Raw genomic sequence first — 17396 nt, 5'->3', positions numbered from 1 at the left:
AAAAAAATTAAGCAAGCAAAAACCAATTTTTTTCTAAAGCCTACATTTTTCAAAGGCTTCTGTTTTGAGAAAACTGTAACAAGCACTGCAGAAAACCTCAAATGGTATCCAAAGTATTTTGAAATCAATTTTATGTAGGAATGTATTCAGGCAAGGTAGGAAACAAACTGCTGAAATGAAGGCATGCAAAAGTACTATGAGATGAAAACTGAGAAGAATATCATCAGGAAAAGATAAAAACTCCACAGAAGAAGCACTAACCATAGTAATACGACTGAAGTGCAGATGGTCATCAAGGTGATCATATGATTTACTTTCTACATACACTGAGACTCAAACTTTCCATACACCTGGATATGTAACTTATTTTGTTCCCCTTATGAAGCTGACCTCCCTGCACTGCTCCCTGTAAGCTGGGATCTGCAAAATCCACTGAAGCAAAATCCAAGTTCTCCTTGCAGAGTTGGAAACTGCAGGTTTCTGCTGCTCTGGATGCCTTTCTATCATCTCCTCCTTCCTCGTTTAGAGCTGACCTCCAGACAGGGACTTGGCATTCTGGAGGTGATTAGGGACTCCTTCTCAGCCAAAAAACAGAGCTGGATGTCTCTGACTTCTTCAGTAATCTGATTCCTTCTCTGTGCCAGTCAAGCAAATTGGTATCTGGGACATCCTATCCTTCCTTATAATTAGGGGACGTCAAGAATAGGGTCTTGAAATTTAGATTACTTTTACAATATAAGGACTTCTGCAAGAAATGAAGTTTAAGGAATTCTGTTTACCCCTTTTCCTCTGTCCTGTCCTCCCAGGCACTTAAGCCTTGCCTCTGCAAGACATTTGACACCTTTCTCAATTACACCAATGCACCACTTGAAGAGCAGTTTTGGACACTGGTTAGATCCAGCAGCTCAGCCAGCACAACCCACGAGGCAGAGCACTGCAGTGCCACGAAGCCGTCAGCAGCAAAGGAGGCAGAAACTGCAAAGTGGCATTGCCAGGTGAGCTCTGTATCTCCACATGAGGGCTCAGGGAAATTAGACTGACATACCTGACATCTGTCATAACTCTGTATCCTAGGGGCAGGGATACCAACTGAGATGAATGCAAAAGTTCAGACAGAGGTTTTGTTTCAAATCATACCAATCTCTGGGCTGCTCTCGTTGAGAGGATCACACTGACATAACGGCCTCTCCTGTTCCAGAGACCTCTTCCTAACACAGGGGTTGGAACTTTTATGGACATTTCTCTCAGGACACCGTTCAGGGTTACAGTTAAATCAAACCAAAAGCTAGTTGGTGACAGAAGCAGGCGTCCCATTTTACTCCTTTTGTGTCCTTTTACTCCTGCACCACCACTGACAGAATATCTGATGCTGATGTGGACCAGGGAGATTTAAACAAATATAACCCAGAATGATTCTGGATTTGCCAGTTTTTTTCTGCTGGTTTACCATGTTGAGCTGACCAACCATAAGGTAAAGGAGCATAACTGCAGGTACACAGGAAGCACCAGATGCAGGATAACCCTACTCAGGCAGTAGCTATCCAACAGATCACCTATCTGTAAGATCTTATACCATCAGCCCTGTGTTCCTGCCAGCTTAACCCACTCCCTGACTACACTGCTGTCAAAAGCAAGCCCATCTTACTGACCTGACTGCAGAAGCAAACAAAGCAGGAGATGACCATGCACATCACACCTTTTGGTAGATACATGCTCAGGCCAACTATAAATGCACATATGAGAATTCTATTTCACACCAAATTTGGGCTCATAGCATCAACAGTGGGCCATGCTGGGTATATGCTCTTACCCTCTCCCCCATCAAAAAACCCCCAGTGCTCAAGCACAACTATCCACATCAAAGAAATATGCACAAGTGAAAAATACACCTCTTTTTTTTTCTTCCTAGTCTGATCATCTCCAATAGCTCGGATGCTACTTCTTGCAGTAAAAATACATGAATATAGAAAATGATAAGCAGCAGGGGTCTTGATCACTTAATCTAAGGTATTCATTATATTTTTGGAGAAAATGAGACAAAATTTTAAAGCAATTTTAAAATTTTTCAAATAAACAAAGGAAGTTATGTACGCATAGGCATTAACATGATGGTCCAGTCTAGAGGGCTTCCAAGTATTTGGAGGTATTTTAAGCCTCTTCCCCCATGGCCAATGTCAGAATCTGGGAAAAGACAAACAAGTGGAGTGGGGTGAAACAAGGTTTAAAAGAAAAAATCAAAAATCTGATGAGTTACTTTATATGAAGTACAGTAATTGGCAGAAGGCATAAGAAGAGGAAGAGATTTTGAAGCAAGCACCTGACTGAAGTGGAGGCAGCGAGTCTGAGTCTGCATTTAGTGGTGGGTCTGAGCCTGGTTTCCTAGTCCAACAAAACTCTATGCTTTCTGCAGTTTGTGATGATCCAGTGAAGTGCTGTTTGTGATTACAGATACAGGTATACATAAGGGTATTATTAGCCTGTATGAGCAGCAAGAGGCACAAAAAGACACCATACCAGAAACTTCTGCTATATCGTGAGGTGGCCAAGACTTGGAAACACAGGATGAGCATCTTTCTCTCTCCTTTCCCTCAGATACCTGTGGATGGTAAACTAACTTAAAGAATCATATTTCTGCTGTAACTATTATGTGTATTAACCAAGCACACATAAATAAGGCAAAACACCTATGAGTGACAGATTTTTCTGGTTTTTGCTACCATCTCACAGCATCAGGTCTGAAATGCAAGACTATACACAAGCTACAAGCTTCTGCATATAAGTGTGCTAACACTTGAAAGAACCTCAAAAGCAGCAATTTTAGTGACTAAATATATATTCAGTGCAAAGTTAAAACTTGTACCGTTGTCACATGCCAGTCCAGAATATTGAACTCAGTAAAACTGAATTTAGAAAAAGAAGGTGCATACTCAAGAAATCATTGTTATGATGCCTTCAGCAAACATATATGACCATTCTACCGTCATATTACACACAGATGGTAGCTGTATGTTCCACAGAATAAAAGAATGGGTTGACTCCAGACAAACTCCTTTTATATTCATTCCTGTCTTAAATGTAATTTACCCCCTTACTAAACTCAACTCATTGATCATATTTCTCCTGACAAACTTCATGGCAAGGCATGCTGAGGTATAATTGTTACTTTGCAGTGTGAAATGGTACCTGGTCTTACATACAAGACCCCTATTTCTTCTTCTTTTGCATAAAGAAAGAACAAATTGCACAGACCCCCCCCAAAAGCAGTCTCAAAGGACAGCAATTTATGCTATATCACTGTAACACCAAAAAGCTCTGCCTAACATGGCACTGTCAGGTCCAGAAAGGCAACAAGATGGCAAAACTGGGCATCTGAGATCTTTATCTTTTTGCTCCTAAGAAACGGAATTTTGCCAAATTGAATGCAATTCGACAGCTTGAATTCTGAGTTGAGAGAATATTTTCCATAGCAAAAATAATAATTTCAATTGCAAAAGTTGCTATTTTAAAATGTCCTAAAGAACTACTTAAGTGTAAGAGCTAAAATCTGAATAAAATTCAGATGATTTGAAATTTGTACCCCATATCTGAGAAGTCTAGAAGATGCCATGAGTAACCATGAACATTACAAAACACTGAAGTAATATTTTTGGAATATGGGGGGATGCAGGTTAAAAAACCATACCCTCAGGACAACTACAATTCTATGAAAAATGACTGAAAAAATAAGCATTTTACAATCATCTTTATGGATCAGAATATGTAACTAAAAACTGCAGCATCAGGACCTCATTTAGTTTCTTAAGTTGGAGCACAGTAGAGTAGTCTTCTAGGGATCACCATGGAGAAGAGCAAGGAGGAGAATTCAAAAGTAGGAGTCCAATTTACAGTGGCTCTAAGTGACCCCCAGACAAGCTTCCTTGTGTGGCTGGAGGTCTCCTAATACAGGCATTGCACTTCAGATAACTGAGAAGACAAGCAGAACACCCTCCCCTTCAGTTCCACTCAGTGTGCTTCAAAAAAACCTTAATTTCTCAACTAACTAAAAGAAAACAGTGCTCAATTTTCCACTTACTTTTCTAACCACTATTTTCAACAAAATAAGACTTCATATTTTAAAAAACAAGATTCTGTCTTAAACTATAACTGCCCTTTGGGACCAGACCACCTCATCGGAGTCACAGACACCCTGAGAGCTAATAGGACAATTGATGATACTAAGTTTCAACTTCTGTAACAATGGCAATTTAACATAAGACTTCCCCACTGCTCATTCCCAGTGTTACACTTCCTAGCCTCAGAGCAAGCAGTGTGTGCATCCTGTGTGCGCATCCACTAATGAACTAGAATCAGAAACTGATCCACTTTAAAAAAAAAACAAAAAAAAAACCAACAAAGCAACAAAAATACCCCAAGACCGAAAATATTTGCATAATTTTTCCAAGACAGACTATTCCCTTGAGTTTACAGCCTTGCCCTCCAAATCTTAAACTTGTATAATTGCTATTTGTATTACTGCAAAACCGTAAGCTGAAGAACAGAGCTCAACTTAGAGTTGTTAGACAAATCTGACAGCTTTCTTCTCTCTTTATAAAGATGCATTACATTAAGTAAAGATCACAGTACGATACTTCAAAAGATAAGCTATTCTGTCAGAAGACAATTCACAACACTTATTTCCAGAAAATAAATATGTCACACATAAACGTAGTTTGAAAGTAAAAGTATGTCTGAGCTGTATGAATTAAAAAGAAAACCAAACAGGTGAACTTGAATGTTCATTGTCCACAAAGAATTTGTTATTAGATCATATGCTAGCAACACAAACCATTAGCAAGGGCTACTTCATTTAAGGACAAAACCTTTTCATTTCTGATGTAGCCAGGAAGAAGAAAAGTGGTCCTGCTGAAGTGTACATTTTAGAATTTTAATTTCCTGTTAAAAATTTAAATATTAATGCAGGCAACTCACTGGATACAGAAAACAATACAGCTTTTCATATACTGCATTATTCTCATGACATATCAGTGAGTAATCATAATTAGATTAATTAAATTTCATACTCTGATTCAGTGTTATTTTTTTTAAGCTACATTACACAACCACATGTAAGGAAGCATAAAATGTCAATACTGCTCAGACACACCAGTAAGTATCTACATGTGGAAAAACTTAAATCTATGGAACAGAAGAATTCATAAGGCTAAATATTTGGTAGTCTCTGAAGCTTAAATTCCTTTGACATTTAATAGGATTTAGGTTCACAAAAAACTTACGCTGCAATCTTACCAATAACCTTTCAGATATGATACATCTCCAAAAATATGTTTCAGGTTAGAATCTGCCAAAGTCTCTCTTGTTCTAGGAAGGTATTTAGTAATATTCTTCCATCTGTTACCCAACAGTTAAAAGCAAAAAGACTATAAAGAAATGTGGTAGACTTACATTACTAATATAAGTTCTTCATGTGGTTTTATACGAATCTTTTAACCCAAAACAAAATCAAATAATAGAAAACAAAGACACACTGAGCAGTAAATAAAGAGCTACTGTTAATACTTTATTTTACTTTCTCTCCTCATAGTTTATGTAACAACAAATTTGCACTGCCAGAAAAAGACATTAGGAAGTTCTTTTTCTGAAACCCGCTGCAGGTATTGTACCTTAGAAATCAAAATGGTAAAAAAATCCAAACAAACAACAACAAAAAAAACCCACAGAAACATTGCAATTAAAATTATTCTAAATCCAGCTTTGGCCAGTTGTGTGTGCATGCATGCTACTGACATAGGACTGAAAGTAACCAAGTAGTAGAGACAAAGTAAGAACTTAACACTGGGATTACAAGAATGTACAGAGATGAGAAAATGTAGTCAAAAGCTGTTTTCAAAGCAGATCTTGCAGCAATGTGTGCACTATGCTAAGCTACTAGCTAAGTCTCTTTAATTCATTAGATTGCCATTTACAAGTAAAAAAGCTCCAGGGAAATGAAAACCTCATCTTCTCACAAGTGAGGGTTACCAGGAAACTCTTCTCCCTATCCACAGAAAAGGTGTAACTGTTCCAAGTTAGACATCAGGATCCATCATCCCATGGTGGAACAAGGGAACTTCAGCTGAGCACTACAAAGTACAGAGGCACTTTCAGTAACCCGTTGTTTGGAATCAGACATTCTGAACACATTTATATCTCAGTTCAGGACACATACGTACGCTCACACATATGAAATGTGTAAATGAGGGGGTAAGCAACCTGTTGTTACAGCAAAGTCTTTGAATTTTAACAGCTTTAAGCTGAAGGAAGGTAGGCTTAGATGAGATATTAAGAAGAAATTCTTTTAGTCTGAGGGTGGTGAGGCACTGCAACAGGCTGCCCAGAGAAGCTGTGATCACCCCATCCCTGGAAATGTTCAAGGCCAGGTTGGATGGGGCTCTAACCTGGTCCAGTGGAAGGTGCCTCCCTCATGGCAGGAGGGTTGGTACTGGATGATCTTTAATGCCTCTCCCAACGCAAGTCATTCTATGACTCTACACAAAGATTGCTGAGACTACTGACCCAGTATCAGTCCATGGGAGGTGCCACTGGTCAGCATGACTGATCACAACTCTTTGAACCAAATCATCCAACCAATTTTCCACCCACTCTCCACTTCTGCAGTCTCCTTTGTCTTTGTAGAAGATCAGTACTATAGAGCTCATATCTTACTGGAGCTTTTAGGAGCTAAAATGACAAAACAGCCTGAAACTTCACTGTCTCATACTATCATTCTCACATGTCCCAAACAAATACATTTCTTTAATTCATTTCATCACACAATAATCGCATATTGTTTGGGCTGTTTTGGCACTGTTTGGGCAAAAATTCCTATAATCACATCTCACTAGCTCAAAACAAAAATTGTGTGAAGCCTTATTTGAATGTAATAACAGATAAAAATAAACCAATGGAGCCATCTGTAACAAGCTGGGTTTAAAGCAAATGGCATAGTTATAAGAAAATATTGTATACATAAGACAAATATTCTATTACAATGAAATGTCTGGACTGTCTGTTACCCTTTCTTGGAATAGTAACAGTTATCTAGAAGTAAAGAAAAGTCTGCTTTAGAGGGTCTCTTAGGAGAATAATATAGTTTCAACCCTTCATATAAATATGATCTTGGATAAAATACTATGAGAAATTTTGGCTCAGTGTGCACTATTTAGACCGAAGTTTAGATCAACAGAGTGGTTTTGAGGCACTTTCCTCAGTGACCCCAGTTTGCTACATGGAGGTTCAGTTCACTGAGAGCTTTCCAGTCATAAAAATTAGATGTCTCCTAAGGAAGCTGAACTATTCTGATCTACCTGTCACAAAATGCACTTCAATCCCTGGGGGCACAAAAAAGTCTGAGCTGACTACCGATACAAGCAACTTCGAATTACACTTGTGATACAAAACATCTGGTCCAGAAGATGAAGTTAAAATCTAATCTGAAGTAAGCCTGGAACCACACAGATGTAGGGACATCAACACTGTTTTTAGTGATTCATTCCTTAAATACCAAATTTAATTGTTAGTGTAAACACAATCATAAGTGCTTCTGGCAACAGCAGTGCCACTACAGATATAGATCCAAGAACATATGGTACAGTTGGAGGCAAGAATTGGCAGATTTCTTCAAACAGTTATAAAAGCAGGAAAGGGTAAAATGGGTTTGACTGGATATTAGGGTATGTGGACTCCACCGAAAAGGAAGAGGGGGAGGGGAATGTGCCACGAATTCCAATGATCAAGCTCATGCCAGCTCTTATTTAATAAAAGGGAAAAGACTGACACCTAAAATACATAAGGGTGAACTTTCAGACTGATAGAGTGAGTCAAAACACAAGCCAAAGCTGCAAAGAAAAACAACTAAAACAGATGAAAAAGAAATTTAGGCTGGGAATGATGACATCTGCAGTAATCACATGAGTGAGAATCTGGACTTACTCTGCAAACAAACACTTAGGATAAAAATCTACAAACTTTTAAGAAGGAACTTGATGTGATTACTTGCAATAGCTGATATTTTATTCTACATAGTTCAGAAGGTCATGATGTTTCTCCACGAGACAAGCATGCCACGCTTGGAAGGCTTGAATGCACACAATACAATCAATTATGTACTTGATTTTGGTGAGACAAACCATGCTAAACACAGTGGTGGCTAAAAAATAGGACGCTAGCAATGAAACTAAAGACTTCCTTTTCTGCTCATTCAATCCATTATCCAAGAGCTCCTTCAGCAACAGAAGTATTACATCCTATCTCAAATAAACCCAAAGACAGTTTCCTAGAAAAATACTGGAACCTACCCAAACTGAATTTACTGCAATTTCTCAGTCTGTCAAATTATTCTGGAAATTCTCTCTTCTTCATGACATTAATTTCTATAGGAATGTGCCTGGAATTAAAGGTTCAGCTTGAAACAAGAGAAGTCACTTCTCCTCACGTCACTTTTCTCATTATGTCAGCATTCCACCTCTGAACTTGCCCTATGAATTTACTGCTTTTTAGCTTACTGCAAGAATAAGCTAAAAATAAATATTCCAGGTAAAGCACTGGTAATTATATATCTGTGCTTTGCATCTCAACTACTTTTCTGAGGAACCATTTGCATTGTAAGGTTAAGACAACCAAAACACTTTCTTCTCTTCAGGATCTCTACTAGAGTAAATATGCTGCCATGTTCTGCCCTCTCCTTCCCCACCGATTTCAGAGATTAAAAAAGGCTACAGTTCAAAAGACTGTGCTTTTTTGTTGAAATAATTAGAATATTCTCAGTGTTTTCCCAGCCCTCTTAAGCCTTCCTTAATCCTTTTCTTCCAATGTAGAGAGAAGTTACAATTTTCCCTAAAAAGTTTGCTGTATATACTTTGATGGCATATAGTAGCAAACATCACTTCCGTAAAAAGACAAACCCTAACTGTACTGAAAACAAAACTGGCACAGACACACATGCCTGTCTTGAACTAAGACAAGGCTAAAAACATGAATGTATTTTGTTATCACTAAAATGTTTCTGAGGAAAGTTACTCTACAATGTTTTGGAAAAAGCAGCTATCATAAACCAACACTGATACACCTTGTTCTGTCTCTGCAAACACTAACACAGCCTAAACTTTAACATGCATTTTTATTGTAGTCTACTTGAGGACTGACAGAAGGCTTATGTACCTCAACACTAAAGGACCAATAAACTTTAATAGTTCCAAAATAAACTACAAAGGATTATTTCCTGCATAGCCATGGGAAACAAGGACCTTACAAAGTAATCTAGGACAATCACATAGTACCAAATGAAAAGAATGTGAAAAAGACTTCTACAGAGATAAGGTGGAGTAAGTGGAGGTCAGGAGAGCCTAAAGAGGCAGCATGGAGTCCTGTGGCACAGCACAATGAGAGGAGAGAGGCTGGTGAAATTCTCCAGTGCCAAACTGATAAATGAGTAGGTTAATTGGGGCAAGACCATTTTTAAAATATTGAAGAGAAATACCTATCACATTTCAAACAAAAGAAATTACAGAAATTAAGACGTGCAAGGGTAAAGGCCTGGGTAAGGATATAATGTATTCTCCATATCTACAGGTTTTTCCTCATCTCCAATTAGATAAAAACACCATATTACAACTTAGGTTTTAAGAAAAAAATATTTTCATATTTGATTTTAAATCCTAGAAAGAATCTGACTTTCCAATACAGAATTTTAAAAATTAAAATCACTATAAAAATAGTCAGCAACACAACATGACAGAGTACCCATTAAAGTCTTTCCAACATTAGCTATCCAATGGCGTAAAGTTCGAAAGAATATGTATACCTACCCTCTTTGAAACAAATCCACATTGAAGAATTTGTGGAGCTCCACGGAGAATTCTACCATAGCCTGAACTTCACTCATGTTTATGAGGATGAAGAAGTCAAAACTTGTCAGCACCTTAGTTACTGAAAACAAAGAGAAAACAAACTATTTAGAACATAAGCTGGGGATAATACCCATCTGGTCTTAAAAAGGATAATGCTTACACACAGTTTTGCACAGCTTCCTTAAATATGCAGGTCCTAAGGTAAACAAGAATACAGGATGTACCAAATCCAGCTCACAGTAACTTCTACCTTTCTTGTGGAAGAATCAAATGTTATCAGAGGAGCATCACAGCACATAGTCAGCATAATACAATCTGGCACTTACTGATACCTACATACTGCAGCTCTGCTCTGGTTCTTGGCTGGAGAGGTAAAAATACTCTCTGACAAGGAGAAAAAGAGCATGGGCTGCTTCCAGCCCTTGTTGGTGCAGAATGACCATGCAGGCAGCAGAGCCTCAACTCTGGCATGAGGACAGGAACAGCAGCATTACAGTGTAACCAAACAGTAAAGAGAAAGTGTCTGACCAGGTCATGTAAGCCTTTAGACTGAGAGATTCCAGGGGAAGGCAGGAGTTAGAAAAGGCAACATGCCTATTTTTAGTCAATTTCTTTTGTAGTAAAGTGATAATTCTCTGTCATCTTCACAGCCACAGACTAGCAGGTTCCTGCTAATACCTAAATTAAAATCCTTCAGATTTTACTAAGTTCTTCTGGTGTTCCTTCAACACTATCAACTAAATTAATGAAACAGACTACACTTCCTGCAAACATTTGTCTTCAAACTTCCCAGTTTCTGCAAGCACTGTCTGGTTTGAGGATTACGCAAAAAAAAAAAAAAAAAACAAAAAAAAAAAAAAAACAAAAAAAAAAAAAAACAAACTTGAGCAGGTTGTACTTCATGCACATTAGTAAAATTTTTCTGGCTCTGATGTAGAAGCAGTAGACATTGTCTGGAGCTTGAATGGATTATGGGGTTTTTTTGTTTCTAAAATTTTGAACATGCTTTTTTGTTTGTGAAGTAGCAGCCACTACTGAGACTGAAACAGAGTAGGTGGCAAAAAAAGTCATGACTGCAGCACGTATTAGTCAGCTGAAAGCAAAGTTACCTTTAGGGGCACAGCCTCTAGCCTACTAACTGAATTGTCTTAGAATAGGACTCAAGATAAGACTTCCCTTTTTGTAATCTACAGGAGCTGAAAGACTTTAAGCACTGTAACACAGGTGTAGGTTTTAAACTCTAAACAAGACATTAATTCTGACCTGGGCTTAACAGCCAATACAGGGACTCCAAATGCACTTTACAAAAACATGGGAACAGCACATTACTAATGTAACAGGGGACAAGGGAAGAGGAATTCTGCTGCATTAGGACAACGTGAAGTACTCAGATCAAGTTCTTACCACAAGATCAAAACTACAGCATCTACATGATGCTATTAATCCAGCTTGTCTAAAAAATCTTGTCATCGTTCAAATTTCAAAGGACTTCAAGAGATTAATTGAATGATGCCACAAGTTTGCCACATTTTTGCTAGAGTTTGTAGTGTTAAGACTGGCAGTGACAGCCTTCAGGGCTTTGCAGCAATTCCCTCTTCCACTGCTTTGACTATAGTATTATATAGGGATGTCCTCTGTAGTCTTTAAAGCTAGAATCAAAAAGCTAGGCACTGTAATTCTTTGGCGCTGCAATATTGCATTATCACATGGGCATCACTTACCAAAATGCAGGTTTATCTTCTGCAAATGAAACCTGACCTGACACAGAGTAGCGATCCAGAGATTCTAGACCCACTGTGACCCTTGGCTGCTGGGCAACAAACCCTGTGCACTGTGCATGAAACTGTCCAGTACATTAGAAGGAAGCCACTTTACAGCACTCAAGGAAAAGCAAAAGGATAAAGTAAGGATGCCATGGGGCAGTCTCACCCAGCCTGCATTTTGATGAAACTACATTCTCAAGAGAAGCAGACATGACAATGCTCTCTGGCTTCACAGAGCGGTGCCAACTCCCTGAACAGTTCGCCTCCCTTAAGTGAAGACTGTTCCTGTGGTTGCTGCTGGGCCATGATCAGGGTGCCTCAAGTCCCCAGCAGGAAAAGCCAGAACAACCCAAGACCAGACCAATTAGGTAAGCTCAAAGGTCCATTTTATGAAGGAGTTAATTCAACAAAAAATACTTAAGAGAGCCGCATCTTGCATGACTGCCAACAGGCCTGTCCAGTGAACTTGCGGTATTCCTACTGTGTATGGTATGGCTTGAACTGGGGCCATTCCCTCCCTCCCTTCTCTGTCAAGCTTACTTAGCACTCCCAGCCAATCCACTAAAACTTGCCTGGCAGGCAATTTTTCCCTGCAGATCGAGCACACTGGCCAGCAACCACAGGCCTGCATGACACAACACTGTGTATTTTAATCCAGTAGCACAGCTCTTGCTCAACTACAAACAGTATTTGGAAAACCAGTGTCTGTGCATTGCTCCAGTACCAACTGCACAACCAGTAAGAAATACTGTGGTACAGTTCACAGAACAGCACATTCAGCAAGCAGTGCTGTGTACCACAGGTACCCAGCTGACCACTGAAAATAGCTTTTTCTTCGTTAAGCATCAGCTTATTCTATGTGAATCTTAAGACAGAAGAAGGGGAGCATTCAATGCCCTGGGATGACATAAACCACATCACTACTTTTCTGCCAAAGTCTTTCACAGCAGTGCAAAAGAAAATAGTTAGTACAGAACAGTTATAGTTCTGTGAAATATGTAATAGAAGATGTTATTCAGTGAACAAATATTTTAAAGAAGAAACTCAATTTTGACAATGTCTTAAGCTTGTGCATTAATCACACAAAAACCAACCAAAAAAATGAACTTATATAGAGGTATTTGTTATATAGATTCCTATCAAATTTACAGCTGCACTTCACAAACTTAATCTGCAACAAAAGTCCACAACTCATTTCAATACTTAATGAGTTTAGTGCTGCATTTTAAAGCACATCATTAGCATTTGGAAACCAAGATATTAAACCGCACTAAGAAACAAATGAATCCTTCAGTAGGAACTCTCTCCATGAGAAATGGAATTTAATGTAGAATATAAACCCATATCAGAAGGTCTGATAATAAATGACAATACTTTAATACACAAATTAGAACAGGGGGGTTCTAAAGTTTTGGTATTTACTTAACTTTTATAATCAAAACAGCATTTCAATATTCAAAAGTATTTAGAGCACTGAGACTTAGCATCTTAATAGTTAAAATGTCAGTTAAAGCCACTTGATCCTACACTGAGGGCTAAACCTTTCCTTTCCTTCATACTTCTGAGGGTTTACTTGTTTTCCTATATTTACTTATTTCCTATATATCCTGGCTGGTCCATGCTGTCCCCACAACACTTCACCACTTTTTTAGTTATCCAAACTAATCTTTCCTGAGGCCACAATACAAAGTGGATCACAGGATAACATATTTTTAAGGTTAGTCTGAAGGAAAAAAAAAATTTTTTTTTTGTTTCTTGTTTGTTTTTTTCCCTAAATCAATCATTTTAGTGCTACTTTACAGCAGCTGCATCAGAGCACCTGAGAATGAACTGAAAATACAGAAACCTCCTAAACCAGCTTTGTTTTTAGAAAAATGATTGTGTAACATCGCTATTAATCTAGCTATTTGCACTGGGAACTGCAAAACAACACTGAGAAACAAACCTGCAAAGACGTTCAAAGGATGTCTTACCTGCATTGGTAAATACTCCATTTTAGTATGTCAATCAACCAGTCTTTCAGTTCTCTGCTGTCAAAAACATACTGCTTGAACTAAAAAAAAAAAATCAAACAAACAAACGTTTTACTAAGAGCAACATCTCTAGAATGTTTTAGTACATAAGTACTTTATTTTCTTTCCCTGAATTCTAGTAACAACCTTTATCATGACGTCTCCAACATTCACATAAGAACAGCCTACCATCATTCTTCAATCTGACCTTGGGTCCTGCACTGCAGTTTTCAGCTCTCCCAAAGCATAGCAGTCTGATATGTATTTTTACAAAATAAAGTAAAAACTACAACTTCTCATAAAGCCAATGCTCTGGCAAAGCTGACATTGCTGTGTCCAGACAAACTATTCCTGTCTTCACCAGGGAATTCTAAGCTCCTAGAGGACTCTGGCACACCCCCGCCCACCCCACAGCCTCCCAAACCTTCAGAGAGAATCTCGGCTCACCAGCAGCAACACAGCCATGAAGAAGTAGGAGGATAATCTGGCCTGAGTCATCAAATACAGCTCAAGCCCCCACACAGCCTTACACAGCTAGCAGGGAGGAGACAACTTATAACAGGTCTGATGAGATTCTCCTGGTAAATCTTATGTCCCTTCTTCACAGGAGCCAAAATTCAGGGGACAAGGAGAAGACCTTAGACCACAAACCCACTTTCTTAGAGCAAACATTGCAGGTAGGTCAACACCACCTAATATTCTCAAACTCTCCTTGGAGCTCCTGATAAACCACTACCTTAAAACTGTTCATTAAGAATCAGTTCATCTCTCCTGCACTCTGAAACCATGAGGGTACTTAAAAAATATAATTTAAAAAAAAGCAAAAACTCTTTATCTGATGACCTTTAGACTTTGGAGACACAAAAAAGAGAACATTTAGTTCTACCCTCTTAAAGGAACTTTGCATCTTTCTGTATGTATATTTCAGAGAAATACAAACACAAAATCTATCAGCTTGTGAAGACAAGCTGTGAAACTAAACTGGTTTTGCCTTAGCTTCAGAGGGAAGAAAACAGAGAAAGTAGAACATTAAAAAACCCCCATTATCTGGATTTTTTAAACAGATTTCATTTGTGCATGTCATGTTGGTATTACATCTTTGATACCATGACTTTTCAATAATAACCCAGTAAAATCCTGATGCCATAATGCCACATAAATATGGCACCAACATTTATTACATTTATTTAACACTGCATTACAGTCTCTGTCATACCAGTTCTCATTTTAAAGAGGACCGAGTTCGTTTTTTGAAAGAAAGAGCAAAAAACCATGCAAAATTCCGAGGAACTTGTTGTAATGAACTGAATTTTTCCTAGTCTTAGATTTAGTATTTTATATTCAGTGGAAATCAAAAGTAAAACTAAAGAATCTACAAATGAAATAAAAACAAAACATTCATTTTGCTCCAGTCTGTTTCTAGCTGTTCATTTAACATTCAAGAAGTATTTTTCTTCAAAGTTGCTGTAGGAGCCGTGTTCACCTTCATCCCTGAGCTTTTTTATCAGTCCTCTTTCTCCTGTATGCTCAGAGAACCAGCACCTGCCAACACAAATTCAGCCACCACTTATCTCTGTGTTGATGACTCACAGGTTTGTCCCCCCACCTGAGAACCGCCTTCAATTCCAATTTTAGCTGTTTCTTGGACACTGCCTTCAGCTGAAACTCTGTGGTGAAAACAAAGTTCTTGACCTGACAAGCAAGGCTATTCCTAATGCCTACTTTCTGAATGTGCATACTAGCACAATCTGGCTGGAAACCTAGACACTATTTTTCATTTAGTTTTCTCTGGGTTTTCATAGACTTTGGCAAGACAATACAGAAAATGTGCCAAATTTTTCTGCATGCGATTAGAAATACGTCCCATCTATCCATACAGACAAAACTCATCCAAGCTAATATCCTTTTATTTTAATTACTATCAGGCTGAAAAAGCATATTTCACTGCATGTATTAGTTCAGCATGGTGCTGCAAAGAACCATGTCTGTTATTTTGATCATTCCACCTCTCTCTGCATTCCCTGCAGAGAGAGCTTGGACTACCGCAAGCATAACTCCCCTGTCCCTTGAAATCCTTTCACAGCTGTGCAGCACTTGATATCACAGTGTTCTGGTTGAGACTAGAGCTTCCCAGCACTAGAAATAAACCCTGCTTCTCCATAATTGAAAAGGCGAGGGTGTAGAAAAGAAATGGTAGTTGAATTTTGGATTGCATAATCATCATGTCATAAAACAAGCATACAAACAAATAAAACCCTTTATGAGGAAAATCTAGAATACCTTACTCAGTTCATCATTCCAATTTTAAAAAGACATCACCACCACTAGAAAAATACTTCAAAACACACTGCTTTTCATCAGGATTTCCTAATTATTTTTTTTAAGCTTCACAGTTATAATAATTATGTGAAATAAGTAACTACACCCATAGTTAATCAACAACCTAATTTTCATGGACTCAGGGTGAAACTCAACTATTATAATTTTCTTCACACCTGGCTCTCTAAGTCTAGACTACTTCCCAGCCAAACACAGGGTTTGATTCTAACAAAGCTAATGCAAGATACCTATGACATTTTAATGGGCTAGATAAACAACCAACTTAATCAGGTATTAGAATTCTAGTTTTCATATTTTTTGCTTTAAATATAGCACCAATATCTCATCCCCTATGCAGAACACTGATAAAAATCCAACATACTCACTACTTTGAGCTGACAACTTGATTATTCCCACTGAGCACAGAAGTCATTAAGATGTTGCATTTATTTCTTTTCTTCTCCCCTATTAATAGATCATACATGTGATACAATAATTCATCCTGAATGCTTATTAGGCTTATTCCCGTCTATCCTTGCATTGGTCTTTGTCTATTTGACAAATGACATGTTATTTCTAAGCTTCCTCATTAAAAAGTTTGACAGGAAAAGTTCTGTGAGAGCACAGTTAAAAGCTCTCTTTCTTATCAATGCGTTCTCCCTCCAATACAAAAACCCCTGCTGCACAACAGTCCCCATGCTTACAGATTTCTGTATTTTGCCTCCCAGTATGGACACTAATTTCTCTCTTCAGCCACCAATTTACACTAAACAAAAATTCTATCATCTCTGAGATCCCTTCTCCTCTTTCTCATTAAAATGAATTGAGCAATGGTTTCAGCAGTAATTCGCACAGAAAAATGGAAACAGAACATGAACAAACCAAACAATGTTTCATTTGACTTTTACAAAGACCTCCCATAAAAATAAAACCATTTTAAAAATTATTGAAGGGGCATGAAATAACTGGCACAAATGTGACTGCTTTTGAGTCAGAAATAGCTAAAATGAAGGGTTTTGATGCTAAACAGTAGCAGTTCAGGATATGTGCTACTACATTATGCCAGCCTCTTTGTCCCACTTTGGTCCCACATACTGGTGGACTGAGAAAAATGAACTTCCACACACTCATGCCAAGAACCAAGGTGAGTGGATGGTGCAAATCAGCAGTAAAGCTGAGCTACCTCAACAACAGTGATGAAAATAAATACCTGTAAGTACAGCAGCAGTAGTAATGTATCTAAAAATACATCTGCAAATGTAGAAATAAAACTGTAAATTAATCGTTGCACTTAAAATTTTCTATTAATGAACTCACTATCTACTTTTTCCTAACCTTTTCAGAAGAGCATTACAGGGGGAAGAGCAAAATGAAGTGCTTATACTAAACAATCAAAGTCTTTTGGAACTTTACATAAA

The 17396-nt window shown here is 38.1% G+C and overlaps 1 protein-coding gene across 5 annotated transcripts in view; it reads right to left on the bottom strand.

Annotated features, from left to right (window-relative positions):
- The window catches only part of FAM135A (family with sequence similarity 135 member A), a 60002-nt gene extending 50039 nt beyond the window's left edge, over nt 1-9963 (bottom strand). For 3 of the 5 annotated variants that reach the window (XM_062488572.1, XM_062488573.1, XM_062488571.1), the window contains exon 1: nt 9843-9960. In XM_062488572.1, coding sequence (XP_062344556.1) covers nt 9843-9919 — 77 coding nt within the window. In that variant the 5' untranslated portion in view covers nt 9920-9960. Of the gene's footprint in view, nt 1-9842 lie in introns of all 5 variants that reach the window. The other 2 variants (XM_062488570.1, XM_062488574.1) reach the window with 2 other exon arrangements.
- Nucleotides 9964-17396: the final 7433 nt, after the last annotated feature.

The sequence above is a fragment of the Cinclus cinclus genome, chromosome 3 (genome assembly GCF_963662255.1).
Source record: "Cinclus cinclus chromosome 3, bCinCin1.1, whole genome shotgun sequence".
NCBI lineage: Eukaryota > Metazoa > Chordata > Aves > Passeriformes > Cinclidae > Cinclus > Cinclus cinclus.
The sequence above is the reverse complement of the archived record's forward strand: the minus strand, read 5'-3'. Positions and strand labels throughout refer to the sequence as shown.